At 36.5% G+C, this 14831-nt stretch overlaps 1 protein-coding gene and 2 long non-coding RNA genes across 3 annotated transcripts; 1 reads left to right on the top strand and 2 right to left on the bottom strand.

Annotated features, from left to right (window-relative positions):
* Positions 1–1304: 1304 nt before the first annotated feature.
* LOC138126283 (fork head domain-containing protein L1-like) lies at positions 1305–14415 on the bottom strand. The gene is made up of 2 exons (XM_069042017.1): positions 13860–14415; positions 1305–1575 (listed from the first exon to the last, which is right to left on the bottom strand). Exons 1-2 carry the CDS (start codon positions 14334–14336, stop codon positions 1414–1416), a joined length of 639 nt encoding a protein of 212 aa, XP_068898118.1. The 5' UTR covers positions 14337–14415; the 3' UTR covers positions 1305–1413.
* Positions 8949–9948, bottom strand: LOC138126295 (uncharacterized). The gene is made up of 2 exons (XR_011157733.1): positions 9846–9948; positions 8949–9792 (listed from the first exon to the last, which is right to left on the bottom strand). It is a non-coding gene; the product is annotated as an uncharacterized lncRNA (long non-coding RNA).
* On the top strand, positions 10191–11434 carry LOC138126289 (uncharacterized). Its single transcript, XR_011157732.1, has 2 exons — positions 10191–10330; positions 10380–11434. It is a non-coding gene; the product is annotated as an uncharacterized lncRNA (long non-coding RNA).
* Positions 14416–14831: the final 416 nt, after the last annotated feature.

Genomic DNA, 14831 nt, shown 5'->3' with positions numbered 1-14831 from the left:
CACAGCCGTCCCCCGGAGGCGGCCCCTCCAGCGAACAGGTGAGACTATAAAGCGCCGATCGCACCCTTCAATGCCGCCGAACAATAATCCGTAATTTCGACGCCCTTTCACCACGCCGATTAATCAACGGCGGTAATTTCAAGGGGTGAGAATTTTTTCGGGGGTGTTGGCACCTCGCGCAGAATTCGAACTTTTCCACGTAAAACATCTAGAGGAACATGCGATAGAACGATTCGGGAGGGGTAGAAGGCGATTCAATCGAAGGGGTGGAAATGAGGAAAATTGGGAATAATTTCGATTTGGGGTGGACTTATTTCAAAGAGTTTTTTTTTAGATTTTCACAATTGGGAAAGTTTGGAGAGTGAAACTGGATTGCGGAGGCCTCTAGTGGTCGAGGGTGGAAAGTGGCGCAGCTAGTAAGGGTTGTCGGCTCGAATTTAGCACAAAACTGAACTTCACAAATTTATTTCTGTTTTACATTTTTCGTATTCTTTTAATCTTCAACGATTGATTGGTGTTCGTGCTATGTGAGCAGCAGCTGAATCTTGTTGAAAATATCCGTTTGTTATTCCAAATCATCCAGTTCTATCATTTAGAGAGTCAACGAAACCAGAAAGAAAAGTGAAACCAAGCCTCGTCACTAAAAAAGTTATGTCTTGCATGTCACTATTGAGTAAATTGTTGTAATAATGACAAAACTGATTGTGGAGATAAGAGTTGTTGACCCAAGGAAGGATGAGGACATAAATATATTTTTTTTTATGATCATGCGTGGATTTTGTTGAACAATTTGGTGAACATTTTCCTCAACATCTGGTGTGGCTATTTTAAACATCAGCTTTACCAAAGGAGCAGCCTAACAAAAATTGTGACAAACATTTATAGTACAGTGTAGTGTCAAATTTTCCGACTATAGGTCCAAAATTAAATAAAAGTATCAAAGTTGTTTGTAATGTTCTAGGAGTGTTTACAGAGTTATTAAAAATAATTGTAGAATTTTTCCCACGTGTAACCTGAATAACTGAAGATTGTTAATATTGAAAATCGTTTGAAAATAAATAAAATCATTCTAAAATTAGTGGAAATGCAATAAACATTTTTATGGTGATTTCGCAATAAACCGCAAAATATGTATTTGAAATTTTATTGGCGTGCAGACTGACTTTTGTAAATAGCCACCTGTTTATTTACCGGAGTGTTGATCACTTTGTTTTTGTGCAGAAAAATGTCTTTCTGGAGAAGCGTCCGTGAGGGATGTGGAACATCGTTTCGACTAATATTAGATGGTACACACATAAACGGCATTTATATAAACATCTTTATTTGTTGAGAAATCCTCAAAAACTAATACAAATAATTTAAATCACAAAAAACATGGTAACATCAAAGAAAAGCTGGCAACCTCGTATTTATTTAACCAATTTTATTACTCGAGTCGTTACTTTTAATTAAATTCTCGATGGTAAATAGACTGGAATTCTTGCTTTTCCTCTGCGATTCGGCCGTCCGTCCCTCGTCCTGTGCCTGGTCGCCGCCTCCGTCCGCCGTCCTCGTCACCAGGCTGAGGGCCTGCTCCTGCAAAACGAACACGATTATTTACGAAATAGTAAACGGGCCGTTAAAGTCCGGCTCCAGATGGCGCACCCGAAAAATCACGCCGCCGATTCATGAATCAATCGATCCATTCAGAGAAATCGGTGGCGAAACGGCGTTCGCTGAATGAAACTGCCGAAGCGGAAACGGCCGTCCGTCATTAATATCGGACGTAAAATTTTCTAATACGGCTTTTATTGCCGCTTGCAATAACAGAGGGAACAGTAAAAATGGAATGCGGCGTGGGCGGGGTCACCGATACGGGGTGGCGACAAAAATTGCAAGCTTTTGCAAAATACTAACATTTTTCTCGTTTCCTGTTTCCGGGATGGTCGGGAAAACAAGGCAGCTCCGAGGAGCGTTTACAGTTGGTCTTTTTGCGATGGACAGTCACGTGGTAACATTCTTGTCAAAGACGTTCGATCAAAACGAAGATGCCACTGACGCCATCGAAGAAAATTAAATTGCGCTTAAGCGAGATACAATACTGAAAATGACATAACACTGTAATGAAGTTTATTTCTCTTATAATATTATATCAGATGTTCATTTAAATTTATCCTCAAAGTAGGCGTTGAAGAGTCGATTGTGATCGCATCACGGATTACAGATCACGGATTAGCTATCTAAATCTAACCTCACTTTTTGCGTTGTTTATGGTTTTACTCTGCAGACTGACGAGTGGTGCGTTCACAATCAACTCTTCAACGCCAACTTTGAGGATACATTTAAATGAACACCCGATATGTTAGCATCAAAGTACAGTATGTTCTTAAAGAAATTTAAGTTATCTTTATTAATTTAAAATTTAAAATAACAGGAATTGTTTGTGAACAAAATATATCGGGTGTTCATTAAAATTTCCGTCAAAGTTGGCGTTGAAGAATCGATTTTGAACGCACCACTCGTCAGTCTGCAGTTTAAAAACATAAACAACGCAAAAAGTGAGGTTAGATTTAAACAGTTTTATTAGAGTTGTAATCCGTGGTGCGTTCACAAGCAACTTTGACGGGAAATTTTAATGAACACCCCATATTGTCTGAATGTAAGTTATTTTAGTTGAGAAACATTGAAAAAATCAGGATACCATTAATGTTTCATTAGAAATATTCTTTTTGGGTATATCCCCAGAAATATTTAATAAAAGATGGTTTTTATCAAAGCTGAAAAATATTTCTGTGACATTCTATAAGAAAGCTTCTTGATTACGTTTTATGAGATCTCATAGATGTCATGTGTTGTGAGAATTTATGAATATTATTTTTTCATTTACTGCACCTCAATTAACATTATGATCTGAATAAAATATGGTAAATACGTTATTTTAGTAAGATTTAGGAATATGGACTATTCTTATAAACTACTCGTGCTCTACCTCCATTTCAATTTTAAAAATTTTTATCCTGTCAAAATACTTTTGTTTCTACTGAAAATTTAATAACAGGATAAGATGTAAAAAAAAATTCATGATCACTCATATTAATGGCAAAAGTGTCACTTTGTTGTAGAATGCAACAGTTTAAGCCTTGAAAACAATAATAGCTATTTATGACACTAATGTGAAAAGTGTGTACTTAACGCACTTGTGTGAGACTTAGCAATTCAAAGTGTCTTAACAACACTTTAGGCGAGAATATCATACACGTTTTTTTTTTTTTCTAGGAACTATTAAGAGTTAGAAAGAACTTGAATATTAAATATATAATTAATTCTACAAAATGTCAAAATAGTACGAAAAGAAGTTGTTTTTACACGAGTGCGCCAAAGTAACATTTTTTAAACTAAAATATTTTAAAATCCGATTTTTCAATCATAAGAAAAAGTAACTTTTATCGTTCAACTTTATTTTTATAAATCTAATAATTTGAAATTACCTTGTTTTGCCATAATAGAAGGCCATGGAAATTTTGCATTTAATTTGGTAGTAATTAGGTTATGTTTTTCTAAGTTGGAGGTTATAAATGGCGTTAGTGCATTGTTGTCAGTTTTACTAGATCGGAATAGAAAAATACTCAGACATCCCGGGAAATTCAGCAACATGTTTTGTACATTTTGATAGGTCCGCATGTCAGGCACTTTAGTGACAGTGTATCCAACGTTAAAAAAATAAATCATGGCCTCCCATCATGCCAAAACAACGTGAACGTTGTTTAAGTGTCAAACCCTTGCAATGAATAATAATTATTCATCTTGAGCTCATTGAAAAAATTATTTTCTGACGTAAATAATCTTCGTTTTGATTAGATATCAATTAGTTTGGAAAGAAATTTAGGGATTTTTGTGGTGGTTGGCAATGTCTTAATTTTAAACGTAAAGATTTGATCTAGTCGCCTTTTGTTTTATCCAGATTCTGTCACAAAACACGAATATGGAAGATAATCAAGATAATCTTGCATGTACGCCCCTTGAAATACGTAAAATTGCTAAAAATACATGACAAGATAATTCCGCATCAAGCTTTGCCAACCTAAAAATTTTCGTAAAATGTTCCGTGAATTAATAGCTATAATGGCATCGCAGATGATGACGTCGCGTTCGTTAATATGTCTATTAGAGAATCAAAATGGAGGCAAATTACAAAAAAAAGAATTTTTAGAATTTGCGTATCTAATAGGTTTATTATTGTAATCAATTTGGAGTCGTTTATGGCTATCTATTAAAGCACTCGTGGTTTAATAGATCTCTAAGAAAAATTTTATCAATATTTCAGTGTATTATTGTCATTTACACCAAAAAACTTCCAATTTTAATGTTCAAACTCTACTTTTTAACATCTGTTGCAGATGTATTTGCATCTGTTACCTTGAATTAGCAATTAATACAAAATTCCCTAGAATTTGAAGATTTAATTTTTTTATTTAAAAATTAAAACAAAGGTGCAAATTCTAAAAAATAACATAAAAAACTCGTTTTATAAGAGCATTGACGCACTCGTCCCATAGAAAACTTCCCTACGGCTCGTTTTCTACAGTTGGGACTCGTGCGCCAAATCAACCCTTATAAAACTCGTTCTTTAATATACATACTATTATGACACCACGTACTTGACCAGATTTTGATTCAGAAAACCGATAAGTGCGAAATTACCCATATTTTAAAAACATTTTTAAAAACTACAATTTGCATCAAAATTAATAGACTTCGAATTTTTACTAAAACAAATATTTTTCACAAAGAAACATTCAAATTGGTGCTCGTGGTTATCGTGAACGAAAAAATTCCATAAAATTGCCTACATTTCAAAAACATAAGGTCTATTGACACCAAAACGGGTCTGACGCTCCAACAGAGACAAACATTTTATACAGGATATCTATAAATGATTGTCGGGTCAAACCAGCTTTGTAGAAAAATATTATTGTGCCGCCTTTTTGAAACAGATGGCCAATTTTAATTTATTATTAACTGTCACTTCCGACATGGCATTTTATTGGCACTTTTGAATCCAGTCAGTTTTCGTTCCTTATGTTCATTTTATCGCAGTTAACAAACACCAAAAATCTGTATTTTTCAATACAAATTGCAAATATGTCCGGTTTTACAACAAAACAAAATTTGTGAGGGCAGGATTTTGCCAACAACCTAACCTGAAAATGTGACATGCAGAATTTGCCGAATTTTACATACATATAAAGCGGCACATTCAAAATTTGACAAATTTTCATAGCAAGCTGGACCAGACAATTATTTATAGATATCCTGTACAATTATTAATTAATGCCAACAAATAGACACAGAGACAGACCAGAAAACAAATAAAGGTAAGTAATTAAAAAAATTGGTTTATTGCAATTATATTTGTTTAAAATATTTGAAGCAACCAATACCTTTCGAATAATTGCTACCTTAAGAGTGTGGTCTGCTTCAAAAATAATGATTACATTGTTCTTCAGAGGATCCCAACAGAAACATTTCATTATGGAGAATTATGTGACTAATCTGATATTTGTTAAATTGTGGTTTCCAGCTTGAAAACTTTTCCAGTAATAAACATTTATGTAAACGTAAATTATTTGTTACAAAAGATCATCCGATATTATCGATACATTTTCCATTTTTATTTTTAGAAAGTCAATGATCCGGGAACACACGATTCTGCAAAGAGTTAATTTAATTTTCCTAAAACAATATTTTTGAATGTTTTTCTACCCAAATATTTTTCGATTTATGAACATCCCAAGTGGCATCTTGTTTATTTGCTCTGATAGATTCATTTTCAGTTCTTTATAGGCCGGAAACTAATCCAGATAAATTTATTCCTCAATAATACGTAGAGAATAAATGTGGCACTTTTCTCAGTTTGCCATCGACAAAAACGTGCTTCCTCTTTTTACAGCGATAAATACATCTGCTGAAAGTTTACCACAGCAACACCATTTGTGTCAACGAGTGATCAAATAAATATCGTAAAACAAAACTAATATTTTTTAATCCAAAATTATCTGGTCTGAACTTGGAACGTGTCGAGACTGGTTGGAATTTGCCTTCGAACAATGTAATATTTCAACAAAACGGTGCGCTCGCTCGCACGACTCATCTTCGTGTTTAAACCTTTCTGTCAGGTGATCTCTCGACATTTAATAGTTAAAATTTCCCGGTTTGTGGAAAATATGTTCGATTTTGGAAGCGGAATCTGTAAACAAGAGCGACAGCAGTGGCATTCACCGAATTCGTAAATAGAGAGTTTTCAGTGTAAAAACGATGATTCAGTGCGACACCCGGTGTTGAAAGTTTACGAATTTGTCTAACAGACACTGTATTAGAGAGCACACATTGCTCCAGCGAAAGCCAACAAACACGCCGAATTTATTTGAAAAAGAGCTCGACTCCTCTGTATATTTTCGATCGTTTCGGCAAACTTTTTCCAAATAAATTTCGCCCAAACAAGGTAAAACCGTTAAAACGTCGAAAACAAACAACTTTCGCCATATGGGATCTGTGTATATATTAAAAATGTCATAAAATTAAGTTGTTGACACTTTACGGCCATTTTATTTTACGGCCAGCACATGTTTTTTGTTTGAAAAGTGTAAAATTTTTTAAACAAATCGCTCCGTCCGCCGCGTCCGTTTTGTTCGTTTTCGGCATAAATTTCAATAATTCCCAGTATTTGTTTATTTGGAACGTTTATGCCGACATAAAGCGGTAATTGGTTATGAGCGCGCTAAATCACCGCTCCTTGCACAGATGTTCGCCCCCGATGGCGGCCGCCCCCGCCGCCACTTTTTCCGAAGCTCCAAGTCGATGGGTTCGCTGCGGCGTTCGAAAAAGCACGCTTAACAAGCTAACGGAGCTTTCGGTTACACACGGAACCGGCTAATTTGTTTTATATTTGCACCTCATTATTTCAGCGGCGAAAGTCAGCGAAAAAACTTCTAACGAGGAACTTTGGAAAATTCCAAAGCAAACTGCCCTCGAATTATTAGCGTCGCTGGAGCGGCGCGTTCTCTTCTCGAGATACTTTTTTTTTCGGCTTTTTGTTTGCCTGGAAAATAAATAGCGGGAGAGTTCATGTTTACTGGGCTTTATGCTCCTCCTTGGATGTTTAAGATGCAATAAAATGCACGTTACTGGGTGTTAATTGCGGAGCATCTCTTGGATGGTTAACGCGGATGGCATTGTGCCTTCGAACTTTATGGACCTGGAGTCATTTTTTTTTAAGCGCAGATCACCGCACTTTTTCAAATCGTTGTCTTCGCTCGTCCTCCAAATCTTTTCTTGTTCTCAAAGAATACAAAACAAAAGGAATACAATTCGCTTCTTATTTGTTGAGCGACCAACAGAAAGAACCAACATTTTTAAAAGCACATAATTAATTTTTCAGTAAGTACATTAATAATTACATCGCTGACTGAAATTACACCCGAAACTCAATTTGACATAATTGCAAGTTCCAATTAAAATGTACTAATTTAAGTATGTAGAAGTAATTCGTTTTTTTGAACTCACTACCTTAAAAATGATATTTCGCGACCGCATACTAGTGTGCGAAATCGATGTTCGCGCACTAGTGCGAATGCTTTTTGGATGATGTTGAAGCACTAGTGCGCGAAATCGACGTTCGCGCACTAATGCTTCAAAATCAGCATTCTGAAAATAATTTGACTTAATAATAATAAACTCTGGTTTACAAAACAGCATTTCTCCAATTTGGATGATGAAAATTTCGATAGACTGAAAATATTGTACGAACTTCGATGCGACAAGACGTATTCGGCACATTCGCGCAAATGAAGCACTCGCTCCTTTGTCGCTCGTGCCTCAAATAATGCGCTCATGCGCGAAAAATCTCTAATTGTAAATTGCTCGTGAATAAGAAGTAAATAATGAAAATATATTTCAATTTTAATTTGAACTTGAACTTGGCCCAGTTAGAATGAAAGTGATAAAACCACAAAACTAATAAAGAGATAAGAACCTTGCATTAATAGTCTTTACAAGAATGTCGTAACGTTCTTCTCTGCAACGTAAATTAACGTTAATTACCAATTTGATCTGTAGATTAGTCTTAATTCCCCTATTTAGCAAATAAATTACTTCTAATTCTCGCTTGAAACTAGGAATTAAAACTAATTTACTGCTAAAGCTGTCAACTAAGTCTACTTCAAAAATTTAACTGTGAACTAATTTTAACCCTCAGGTATGGTTACACTAAAATTAGTTTAAATTGTTCCGAAACTACTAATTTGTATAATTTTAATTTAATTATAATTTTTAATTACAGAGTGTTGTATTATCTAGATTAAGATAACCATTTTGTAATTAAGTGATTCAGTGTAAAATTTTTAGTAATATCAAAAAAATTATGATTAATATTCATCATAGTGTATTAATTAGTGAATTTTTAAAACGATTAATGCATTAATTACATGATTTTTTATCCTTAGGTACTTACTTCGCTGGAATAATTAGTCGAGATTTTAAAAATTCAACATAATTTAGTGGGTAAGAATGTATTTGAAATAATCATTTTTAACAGAAAATAAATTAAATTTAAGATCAGTTCTTATTAGGAAGTCTCATAAACAATTTTCAACAAGGAAAATAAAACCTGCAATATACAGGGTCATTATAATTATAAATTATTGTAGTCAAAGCAAGCCATGCCCATGTTATGGAATTTTTGCCGCTTCACACAAACATAATTGTAGTGTGGCGACATTTTGTGTGAACTGTCAATAATGTCATATTATATAGGGTTTGTCAGGTCCAGCTTTATATGAAAACTTGTCAAATTTTGAATGTGCCGCTTTATATGTAGAATAAATTCGGCAAATTCTAAATGTCACATTTTTAGGTTAGGTTGTTGGCTAATCCTTCCCTCACAAATTTTGTTTAGTTCTAAAAACCCGACGTACTTGCAATTTGTATTGAAAAATTCAGATTTTGGTGTTTACTAAATGTAACGAAACAAATATAAGGAACGAAAAATGACAGTTAACAATAAATTGGGCATCTGTTTCAAAAAGGCGGCACAATAATATTATTTTCCAAAGCTAGCTTGACCTGACAATCATTTGTAGATATCTTGTATAATATGTATAATTGTAGCAGGTCAAAGTGCCACTATTCGTTTTGGCCGGGGTAGGAGGCCAAGAGGTCCTACTTATGCTCGCGGGACAATAAGATCGCTGTTCGAAGATCAGGAACAAGCAACACTACGCACGGCATATGACGTCGCGACGCGCCCACCCTGCCGTAACCTTTTTTGGGGACGCTCATTTCGAAATAATTCAGTTTGTTTGTGCCGTCAGTCAATTCATTTTGAGTTTATCGGTTCAGGGTTCATTTTTGTTTATCGGATCACTTTCAGTTTTATTTCGGTTTCGCTTTCAGTTTCACTTTCGGTTTTCGTTTGTTTCTTTCGCGGTTTCTTTAGAGTTTTCATTGTAGAGTCTTTGTGCCAGCCAGTTTTGGGGCGGCTGGAATCACACATGTTAGCCCCTAAATTTTAGGCTGAGGTGGCCTCACGCCTCTAGGCTGTCTAGCTGCGGCCTATCTATTCATCGTTCGCTTTTTTCTTCTTTCTCCTTTCCTTTTCCTTCAATCCTTCCTCTTCTTCTTCTCAGCTCGGGTAACCGTACGGCAAAGTTAATTCCGATTCCCTTTTGTTCCCGTGACTTGCCGGAAAGTTATCTTCTTCTCTTCTTTTCCCTAACCTTCTTCCTTCATCCTTGTGGTGTCCAACCTTTTGAGATCCTGCGGGAAATTGCCGTCAACATCTATCGTGTGTTACGCGTGGACTCACCGACACATTACCGCTTCGACATCCGGATTTTTCGATCGGTGAAGTCCAACGTAAACAAACCGGCGCCATGTTCGACCATCTGTCATTTAGCGCGCAAGTGTAGGATCGCCGGAAGTTGTCATCAAGATGCGCGGTCAGTACAATAACCGGGACGCCTTATCGCCCAACGGAATAAGGTCCAGATCTTTCGGGTTGATCTCCTAGAGCCGGGGGTAGCCAAAAAAAAAAAACCGATCGCGAGCGGAAATTAAAGAGGACTCGGTCGGCGACCGCCGAGCGGGCGGCAGGTGCCGCAAGTCGCGAGCTGCGAATCACGTGCGTGGCGTTCGGGATCCGCAATCATCCCTGTGGGTGGATTGCCGAACGCCATGGCGCTTATCGTCCGGCGCTGCCAGCCTTCGGGGCCGTCGAGGAGCCCGAAGATTTACCGTTTTACCGTTTACCGTTTTGCCGTGGTCGAGAAACCCCTCGTCATCTAGCGAGATAGAGGTAATTATCCTTCATTAGCGAATTCACTTCACTAATTTTCGTCCGTTAGGGGTAGTTCGAGCCAGATTACCGTTACCGTACCGCGAAGGAGAACCGGAAAGTCCTCCTTCGAATTATCGAGAAGCAACCCCTTTCAGCGGAAAGGTAATTACCGAATCGATTGAGTTTCGCAACACTAACGACAATTCGTTAGGGGTTGTTCTTTAGGGTCAGCCGGACCAGTCATCGTTATTTGGGGCGATAGTTCGGACCAGGAACGTTGTTCTTTAGGGTCAGCCGGACCAGTCATCGTTATTTGGGGCGATAGTTCGGACCAGGAACGTTGTTCTTTAGGGTCATTCGTCGCCGCGTCGCTTTTAGGGTGATTGTTCACCAGGACTATCGTTATATGGGGTGATCGTCGCCACATCGTTCGTCAGAGTGGTCGTCGCCAGACCGCAAACCGTCCATTAAGGTCATCGGACCACGTACCGTTTCACCAAGGACTAAAGAAAATCGTCAAGGTCACACCACGTTACCGGCGTAAGATAAGTCGCACAATTTAATTGCGGATTTGCGAAAAATCAAAGAACGCCTCAAATATCCCGCTTCTCAATATTTAGAACCGTTTCAATTTGTAAAAATCTCGCATTTCAATAATTTCAAATTTTTAGAAAGACCTCACGAAGCTCAAGTTTTCAAATTTCACATTTCAATTATTAGTAGCAGTTCTTCTACTTCCAGTAAATTTGCAATTTTTTCAATTATAGAATCGATGTTAAATTAACGTTGTAAATTTATGAAAGCAGAAGACTGCGCTTCATTCTTGTTTCACGCATGCAACAGATTTTCCTTTCGTTTTTTTTTCATCGGAGTTGTATTAATTTTAAGTTTATTCACAACAATAATTTACAAGGTCACCTGTAAAGGAAAGCTTTCTTGATAAGACCAGAATAAGGTATTGAATAAGATCATTAATGTGAACTGGTTCGAAATTTCAATTAACAAAATTACGTAGAGTAACGTTGCCAATTCCACGGACCAGTGCACACTTAAGTAAGCATTTCGAATTTCCTGGACTGTTGGACAAAAATTGAATAAACCAATTATTTAATTCGCAAGGAATTAAGTTCTTTCGTATTGACTCCGAAGCATCCGAGAAACTGAGCACTTGTCCCGGCAGCTGGACAAGCTTAACAACCAGCTCAAGACAATAGCTGCCTGGCGCCCATTTTTTTTATAATCCGAACCCACGCCCTATGCCCCGAAAACCCCCTGAGAGCCCGGAGCTGTCATTGGCCACTTTATGGTCACATAATATATAAATAATTTTGATCATTTTCATATGAAGCGGCAACCATAAATTCTACATTCACTTTTTTCATTTATAATGACCGTGTATTATTAATACAAATTGGCATTAATTCAATAATTAATTCTGTTAAGATAATTTAGAATTTTGTAATTACTTTAATATAAAAGTAACATTTTTGAAACCATTTTTTAAAATCGAGAATCAAATTTAATGTAACAAATTTTTGTACTTAATTGTGGAATTAATAAATTAATCATTTCTAAAATTATTATATTTTCGATTTAGCTAAGAATGAAGGTTTAATCTACTTAGATAGATTATCAATTAATTAATAATAGTTTTAATTTAATTTCATAAATTATGTAATAAATTTAAATAAATTAAGACTAATGACATTATTTAATTATTCGTTCGATTGATCATCCTTTTAACAATAATAATAATTAGTATGAGTAATAAAATTAATGACAATTAATCGATCTATACTGTTACTTAAAAATTGCTGAAATACTCAAAATAAAAAAATCATCTATTAATTATTTTTTAAATTAATCTTGACATTAATTAATTAATCAATTAAAAATTTTAAAATATGTATTATAAAAAGTTGTACAAACTGCATATTTTAAAGACGTACCCTGTATAATAAATTAATTTTAATTTTGACAATTTTTGTCATCGAAATGGATTTAAAAAATCTCGGTAAAAACATGTAAATATTCTTCCACGTGGTAATATAAAAGAATAAACAAACCAAGACCTAAAACTGATCCTCGTGGTAATATGAGGCCAAAATCCAAACATTTCGTATTTTTTAATATTTGTAAAAACAAAAGATCAAATTTAAGGTAAAACAATGACGCAATCTGACGCAAGATCTTGAAAAGTTGTTTCATCATGAAATATTTTACAAGCATTTGAAGTCACAGTGTTCAGGTATGAAGTGTACCGGGTGGGGCATCGTATACGCGCACGCGAGAAATCGCGACTTCTAATTAAATAAAATTGGCGAAATTTTATATCCCTGACTAATTATTGATAAGGTATATTTGAGAATTTTTAAAAAAATTTTTTGTTAATAAATAAGCCCGTAACAGTTGTATTAGTTTTCTGAAATTAACTGTTAATTTACCTATAAAGTTTTTACACTAAATGAATCTGTATCTGCTAGCCCATCAAACCCTGGTGGCACAATTACAAATTTTGACTTGGTTAGCTAAATAATTCCCTTTTTTATTTAAACGTAAACCAGACGGGTGATTTACGGCACAATGGTATAATTTCCCAACAAAGGTATAGCCGACCGTTTTAAACCTTTTTGCCATAAAATTGACAGTTTCCATTGTCACCTAAATTTACGACAGCACAAGTAGCAGATCATAAATAAAAATGATTTTGAAAGTTGAAATGTAAAACTGCGTTTAATTCAAAATCTAATTGGTGTTTTTTTCCGCTGATTTCGTAAATAATAATAGGAAGTGAATCTGGATAGGTCAGTATAAAAATCAGAATTTGACTTTTTGGTTGAAATTTACATTTTAATTTTTTTTGGCTTTGTTTGTAAGTGAAAAATTATCAAAAAATTATGAAATGTACCTTACCAATAGCCAGGTAAGTCTGAAAAATTTCGACAATTTTATTTAATTAGAATGAGGGATTTCTCGCGTGCGCGTATACGATCCCACCCGGTATAAAGCAAACACTGTGTATTCGTGATTTCCAAAAAAATGTCAATTGCAGTAAAGTCAAAATAACACATTGTATATCAGGATGTTACAATTTTCACACAAATTAATGTCTTCACACTTTCAATCGACAGGTGCGCTGAAAATATAAAATATGCGTGTCGCGTACAGCGTGATCAAATAAACTTTCAAATTACTCGGACGTGAGAAACTAAAGTGATTCGTAGATTAGTTCATACGGACGTTAGTTGTCACTGATTGTCGTGACTCAATAAACTAGTCGAACCGCACAACGTAAAAATTCAGAAAAAAAATCCAAAAACAAATTCTTCCAAGTAGTAACATGTAGATATAAAATTTTTGTGACAGTTGTGATCCACACAATCTTTAAAAGTTTGACAGTTGAGCTTTGTACGAATCAATCTACGAAGCGACTACAGTTTTTCAAAACTTTAGGATTGCCACATTTGTTCACTTATCAACACGAAAAACCTGCGAATTAGACACTGCCACCCCTTTTTAGCACCACAATCACCATTTCCACCCTTACCTGGTACAAACTGGCCGTACAATCCGCTATCCGCTGCCTCCGCGTCTTCCTCCTCCTGTAGTTCCCCTTTTCGAACATGTTCGCCGCTTTGGGATCCAACATCCAGTAACTGCCCTTACCCCCGGCCTGCTCCGGCCCCCCTGGCGACACCTTGTCTCTGGGCACTTTAACAAAACAATCGTTGAGGCTGAGGTTGTGCCTGATGGAGTTCTGCCAGCCTTGCTTGTTCTCCCTGTAGTAGGGAAAGTTGTCCATGATGAACCTGTAGATCCCGCTGAGGGTGAGTCGCTCCTTGGGGGCAGAGCTGATGGCCATGGCGATGAGGGCGATGTACGAGTAGGGCGGCTTCTCCGGCCTGGGCTGTTGGAGCTTGACCGGCAGCGGTAGCCACAAGGGCGGAAAATAGGGGTTGAAGAGGCGGCGGTGGCCGCCGTACCGGTCGCAGTAGCAGGAGTCGAACGGCTGAAGGGAGTACATCGCGCTACCGTTTATTCACTGGAGGACGTCAAATTTCGGCTAATGCATCTTGACTTAAGTCGGTTCCGTCCCCACCACCGGCCGGAGACGCCCTCGAGTCTGCCGCATCCTGACTAAACATTGGTCGGAAGGCGATATAATATCTGTGACAATTTGTAAACATCGCCGGCAATAAATAGGCTTAGTTTGTCGTTAAACACTGTGTAAATAAGTAATGTGTCATCATTAAGGGCTTATTCGTTTGTTGTTTTACACTTTGCTAAATGGGGACGCGGCGCGGTTATTATATTTTGATTGCCGTTTGGGGACGAGGGTAAACATCGTAAAGAGTTTTCCAAATTTTCGAGCGGGGGCGGCTTCCGCCTTTTTTTTCACAAAGACACAAATACGTCGTGCCGCTACACTCGCCAAAGAGAAGCTCGTCACCAAAACTTAATGAATCTCGAAGTAATTTCCAAGAAATTTTCATTTTTCAATTTTGAATTTGGTGGTGTG

This window comes from Tenebrio molitor, chromosome 1, assembly GCF_963966145.1.
Source record: "Tenebrio molitor chromosome 1, icTenMoli1.1, whole genome shotgun sequence".
In the NCBI taxonomy this organism is placed as follows: Eukaryota; Metazoa; Arthropoda; class Insecta; order Coleoptera; family Tenebrionidae; genus Tenebrio; species Tenebrio molitor.
This window is presented reverse-complemented; position numbering and strand designations above follow the sequence as displayed.

Bases quoted from the DNA above. Each gene is read 5' to 3' on its own strand.
- LOC138126283 (XM_069042017.1), bottom strand. From the start codon at position 14,336: ATGTACTCCCTTCAGCCGTTCGACTCCTGCTACTGCGACCGGTACGGC. The intron at 1,576-13,859 runs GTAAGGGTGGAA...TTCGTTTTGCAG, and splicing joins GTACGGCCAGTTTGTACCAG to GAGCAGGCCCTCAGCCTGGT.